Below are 6,085 nucleotides of genomic sequence, written 5' to 3' on the forward strand. Positions count from 1 at the left end.
GCCGGACTCTCGGGGCGGCGGCGAGCCCAGCTGCCCGGCTCCCCGCGGGGGGCTCGGACGGGGGCTCGGCGCTCCCCCCACCCCCAGCCTCGAACCCTGGCAGGATGCTGCCTTCCTCCCGGACCCAGCTGGGGCTCTTCTTCATCCTCCTCTGCCCCGCCAACATCATCGGGCTCTGGTGGTGAGTAGGACTTCCCGGGGGGGATGGCAGGAGGGTCCCTCGCTCTCTGGGGGTAGTCCCCCCGACTCCGGCTTGGGGACAGGGTCCCCTACACCCAGGGGACCCCTCGGGTGGGGACTCACTGGTTCGCTGGATCCAGCTTGGGGGCACCCCTGCACTGTCGGCACTCGGGTGCACAAGTGTGTTGGGGACAAAAGGCTGGGGGCGACCCTGGGGGTACAGGACACCCAGGTCCCACAGAGAGAGCTTCAGCCTGCCTCCCTGCGCCCCAAGCCCACAGCTCGGGAGGGTTGTGTGCCTGTGGGGCAGGGAAAGGGAGGGCAGGGGCCTCCAGACCCCTCCAATAAGTCAACTTTAATTAAAAGCCCGAGGGTCCCTACGGTGTCCCCTCCTGAGCGGTGGTCTGGACGCGGCGGGGACAAAACCCCTGTTTGTAATGGTGCCTTCATCAAAGGCAGAGACGGTGCCTTGCAGGATACTGGAGGGGGTGGGGGATTCATTACAGGCACAGAGCTGGGACCCAGCCTTGGAAAGCCCAGGTATCTGTCGAAACATGAACTATTTAAATCTATTAAGAATTTCACCCAGCCTGTCTTTATCCGGTTTTAAGTGCTTAGATTCCAGCTCCCCGGCGTGCCGTCCGGGCTATCATTCATTATCTGAGGCTATTCGTCTCCACATTGTCACACTCTTTTGACCCCTAAAATAAAGCTCTCCGTAAGCCTTTCCCCTCCCAGTCCCCCGCCTGCCCGCCAGTGATTTATTCCGTGGCTCCATCCCCTTCACTAGCCCTGGCTCCAGGGGTGTAGGGCAAAAGCTGGGGGGGGGGGGTTCAGTGGGTATAAATCGTGCCATTATGGATGGTTTCACACCAGCTGAGAATTTGTCCCCAGAGTCCATGCACTGCGTTTATTGCCAGGGAATGGGTTAAGATGGGTCTGAGAGGGGCTTGCCTTGGCTTTTCACTAGAGAAGGAACAACGAGGTAGGGTGAGCCCGGGCTGGGGCAGGACGCATGCTGAGGGTCCCCCTGCTCCCCACCACCCCCCTCAGGGTAGCTGTGCCATGCCGGGGCACGGTCTGTCCTGCTTTTTCCCTGGCAAATTCTCAGACTGCTGCTCCACACGCATGGTTGTCCCTTCAGCTCTCCCCACTTTCTCTGCCCCATCCTCATCAACACCCACCTGGGAAGCCCCCCACGCCCAGGCTCATGCCTTGCACCTCATCTCCAGGGATATCAGTACCACCCTACCCACAGCTGGAGCAGGCAGGGTGAAGCAGAAGCTCTCTTTGCCTTCAATTTGGGGCAGGGAGACAGGACTGGCAAGGGCAGGGTGCTGGGGTACCACTGCCCCTCATCCTGGCTGCATCTTGCTGCTGAGCCCAGGTCCTGCTGGTGCCATGACCGTGCCGTGCGTGCGTTGGCAGCCCCGGCTTGTGGAGATTAGCAGGATTTGACGGAGGAGCGTGAGGGGTCAGACTTGTTTTTGCTTCTTTTAAAAAAGAAGAAGAAAAGAAACCTTTAATTTAAGAATAATAACCCAGCTGCACGCAGCGCAGCCAAATGTGCCGGGCAGCGGAGCAGCCGCAGGGGGATGACCAGCACGCACTCCGCTTCGCTCCGGAGCCAGCGAGCCAGGAGGAGGTGATGTGTGGATGAGGCCACCAGCACCACCAAACGGACGTGCTGGGTTTTCGGGGGACGGGGCACCGGAGCAGCCGTCTGATTCACGAGCTGCTTCTCCCAGAGCTTGGGATCTCCGGCCCCTGGCTGAGATCATCCCTCATTTCCAGGGAGCGCATCCCGTGCGGGGGAGAGAGGTCTGGGCACTGCTCAGCCCTTTGAGCCAGCTCAAGATGGGCATCTTCCCACGTGCCTGCTGCCTGTACCCGTCCCCTCTCCCAGCTCTGAGTAGCACTGGTGTCTGTGGGTTTTGGTTTTAGTGAAGAGGGGGGTGAAGGGTGCAGCCATGTGTGGTGCCAGGGCTCCTGCAAGCCCCAGGGCAGGTGGCATTGGTAGAGTTGTTCCTTGCTTTCCCTGTCATTGATGCTTCAGGAACTTGGTGGCACACATTTGTGTGTGCCTCTCTGGGCACCCATGGGTGTTTGGCCAAGGGGGCATGTTCTCCTGGGCAGGAAAGAAAGGTCTTTACCCACCCCCATCCCACCCCTTGATGCACTGGTCATGCAGTGTCGGGGGGATGCCAGTTTGAGACATTTTTTTTCCCACACTGGTGACAAAGTGTTCTGTGAGAGTGGCACAGCAGGGCACAGTGGGGCTGGGTGGCAGATCCCCATCCCAGGCACACAGGTGGGCGCAGATACTCCCAGGTGGTAATGCTGGGATCCCAGCACATGGCTGCATCTACAGGGTGAGATGTCCAAGCAGTGACACAGTGCTGGTGACATTATAGCCTGAGAAACAGCATCCTCATTGTGGTGGGATGTCCTGAGATGGCTCATTGAAGATACAGGCACCCTTGTCCTATATGCCTGTGTCTTAGAAGAGACAGAGGGACAGGGAGATGTGCAGACACATGGACCTTTCCATGGCAGATGGAAGACAGTTATGGTCAGTGCCGATGGGGAAGATGTGTCATTCAGGCCCTGCTGGTCCCTTGGTTAGTGCCAGGCTGTGGGCAATAGGCTCCCTTTGTTCCCACCAGCCCTGTAAAATAACTTGCTTGCTCTTCCCTTCGTATTTTCATAATTCTCACCTGACTCCTTGTGCAACACCAATTTCTCCCTGAGCAGGGCAGGTATGGACTGCCTGAGGCTCCTGGGCTGGCCCAGAGGCTGCAGGCATATGAGGCTGCCCAGTCTGGTGTCTCAGGAGCCCTGGGCAAGTTCAGAGCAGGATTTCAGCTGAGCTGGTTTGTGGTTGGGCTGTGGTGGCAGGTATGGAGGCACCGTAGGGATGGGGGTGAGCAAAGCCAGACTTTTCCCAGTGCCCATTTGCTCTCTGTGGACTTCGCCGAGATCAGTTGGGAGGTGGAAGAGAGAGCAAGGGGCAGAACCATCCCAGGTAAGATGTTCTCTGCTCCAGCTATGGGTCTGAGGGGGCCTGGAAGGATGGATCTGCCCAGGGAGGACCCATCTGCAGCACCTGTGGCTACACTCTTTTTGAGGGGGTCCCAGCCCCATGCCCCTTGAAGCCACAACCCCCAGGGTGGGTTTCATGCACTAGTGGCCTCCTCTTCTCCACTGCCCCGGGCAGCACCCACACTGTGTGCAGCCTGTGAGGGCAGGCTGCTGGGCTGTAGGGCCCTGCCTGGGTGCCTTGGGGTGAGCATCATGAGTCACCCCCGGGCTCACTGACCCACAGCCCACAGCCCCCCATGGCGCCTGGCAGACTGGGCTGCCCGACTGTCCCGGGCATGCCCTCACCCCCTGAGCAGCGCCGTGGAGGCAGCAAAGCACGTCCCAGCATGGGAGTCCCTGCCTGGTGGCATCTCCCTGTGCCCTTGACCCACCAGGTTTTTCAAAGGGAAAATATTTCCTTCGTGCTCTTTGAGATGGTACCAGCTCCAGAACTAGGCTGCTTGTGTCCTCCCCCAAAGACAAGTGAGCTTTCCCCCATGCCACCCCCATTCCTGTTCCTGGTCACCTCTACTCTTCCACGGTGACAACCAGGCTGCCCAACCCTGCCCTGTGCATGCCCCAGGCTGGAGTGATCAGCCAGGCTTTGCATCAGAGGCTTGACCCCTTCAAATCCCCTCCTTTTGCAGGAGGATGCTGGGCAGAGCTGGGCACACCTTGGTATTCACTCAGGTGGGGTCATGGACGTACAGGGTCCTACCACCACAAGTGGTACCCACAATTGGCCACATGCTGGCCCAGCCTTCATGTCACTCCAGCTCCAGCCTCCATGAGCTGTTTGTGGAGGCTGACCATCCTCTTCCTTGCTATTGGCTCCCTGCAAACCAGGATCCCTCCATCTCCCCTTGATCACGGCCTGCTGGCAGGGCCCAGGAGAAGCCTTGTTCCACACCATCCCCATGTCCGAGGGGGAGATGGGGACAGTCTCTTTCGTGTATGATTTTGGCTGAGAACCAAGGAAGGACACAGTGGGTGGACCCCTCTTTTCTCATCCCAGCCCTTCCAGGGCTTGGACACGGCTTTGGGACCACTGCCTCTGCAGGCGCATGCCCCCTTCATCCCTCTTGGTACCCGCAGCACAGGCTTGGGCAGCTCCTGCCCGCGGGCACCTGGCCTCAGCATGACCCTGCAGCCAGCAGGTCCGTGGGTTGACACCATGCCATGCCAGAGCCTTTTTCTTTTGAGTGGTTTCCCAGCTATTTGCATCCCGTCCTTACCGAGGAGGTGTGAGGAGAAGGGCAGAGAAGGGGGTCCCCCGCCTGCTCTCCCCAACCCATGGCATTTCCTGCTCCCTCAGTCCCCTGGTGCTGCTGTGCAGCCAAGCCCTGGCCATGCCCCCCAGGGCAGTGACTTGTTGCTTACTCATCACCCCCCTCCGCGATCCTCCTTCTCAGTTTTCCACACCCGTGCCCCGGTTAGTAACCCCCCTCCAGCAGCACCCACGCACCGCCCCGGGCAAGGGGCCGGGCACCCGCTGCATGCCCGCGTGGGACGCAGGGATGCCGGATGGGTGAAAACTCATGTGTGTCCCCCCTCACCCCGTTTGCACAGCTTGGAAAGAGACAGGCTCCTGTCAGGTCTGATTTCCTCGCAGGGACACTGAGTGTGACACCAGTGGGTGGGATGCAGGGTGGCTTGTCTCCCTCAGGGGTAGAGCTCAGCTCTCCAGGGCTAGTGTCCTGTAGCTCTCGCCTCTCCAAGCAGGTGAAAAACATGCCTGCGGGCTTGGGGTGATGGGTTGGGCATCCTGCATCGCCCTCCTGAAGGTGTCCAGGGGCTGGGATGGAGACCTGGATGCGAGGCGAGCTGTAGCGGAATGCCCAGGCAGCAGCACTCAATAGGGGCAGACCCAACCAGGTCCCACATGGAGCTGGCACGGCACTACCACCACCCCCCTTCAGGGTTTCAGGGCTGTCAGGACCAAAGGAGGCATTTTTTCACCCAAGGTGTGGGGGCTGTTCGTGAAGGCTGACCATCCTCTCTATTCCTTGCCACTGGCTCCCTGCAGACCAGATCCCTTCTGTCTCTCCTTGATCATGGTCTGCTGGCAGGGGCCAGGAGAAGCCTTGCTTCACACCATCCCCACATCCGAGGGGGAGATGGCGACTTGTACCAGTCTCTTTGGTCTGTGATTTCAGCTGGGAACTGGACTGGGACATAGTGGAATCTTCATGGGCCAGAAAAGGTGGTGGTTATGGCTCTTAGGAGCCCCCAGCTCTGTCGCAGACGGGACAGCGTCCAGAGCACAGGGGTTACATCAGAAGTGACAGTGACTCCTGTTTGCCGTGTGTCACCCGGACTGGGCTCAGGCTGCGGCTCCAGCAGCCGAAGGGGTGACAGTGGCTGGTTGATTGTCAGGTTGCAGCTCCTCTTCTGTGCCTCAGTTTCCCCTTGCAGCAACAGAGGTTGTTTCCCTTGCACAGGGGAATTATGGTGGAAAGAGGCTTTTGGGGCGAGGTGGCAGTGACGTGGTGACAATTTTGGCAGCAGGCGAAGGGCGGCCGGGTCCAGGCAGGAGGGATGCTACCCAGGTGCCAAGCCCAGAGAGGGGCTGCTGGGCAAGAGATGGTGGTGGTGGGGGTGCCGGGATGCCCCGGGCGAGCTGGGGGGAGCCGGGCTGGCGACCCGGTTCCTTCACCAGGGCAGGGGGAGGAGTGCCCGGCGGCAGAGGTGGGGCACCTTAATTGTAGATGCGGGAGGCCTTGGAGCAGGACAAGCTCAGGCAGATCTGGGCCCCGCGCCGGAGCCCTTGCCAAAGCAGTAGCAGTTTGGCAGCATTTTTCTTGCCCTTGTCTCCCCCCCCCAC

At 60.0% G+C, this 6,085-nt stretch overlaps 1 protein-coding gene across 2 annotated transcripts in view; it reads left to right on the forward strand.

Moving 5' to 3' along the window:
• Positions 1 to 24: 24 nt before the first annotated feature.
• The window catches only part of WNT6 (wingless-type MMTV integration site family member 6), a 13,474-nt gene continuing 7,413 nt past the window's right edge, over positions 25 to 6,085 (forward strand). Inside the window, exon 1 of one of the 2 annotated variants that reach the window (XM_014954779.1) lies at positions 25 to 181. In XM_014954779.1, coding sequence (XP_014810265.1) covers positions 105 to 181 — 77 coding nt within the window. In that variant the 5' untranslated portion in view covers positions 25 to 104. The remainder of the gene's footprint in view (positions 182 to 6,085) is intronic. The other variant, XM_014954780.1, reaches the window with a different exon arrangement.

This window comes from Calidris pugnax, unplaced genomic scaffold (genome assembly GCF_001431845.1).
Source record: "Calidris pugnax isolate Ruff unplaced genomic scaffold, ASM143184v1 scaffold103, whole genome shotgun sequence".
NCBI lineage: Eukaryota > Metazoa > Chordata > Aves > Charadriiformes > Scolopacidae > Calidris > Calidris pugnax.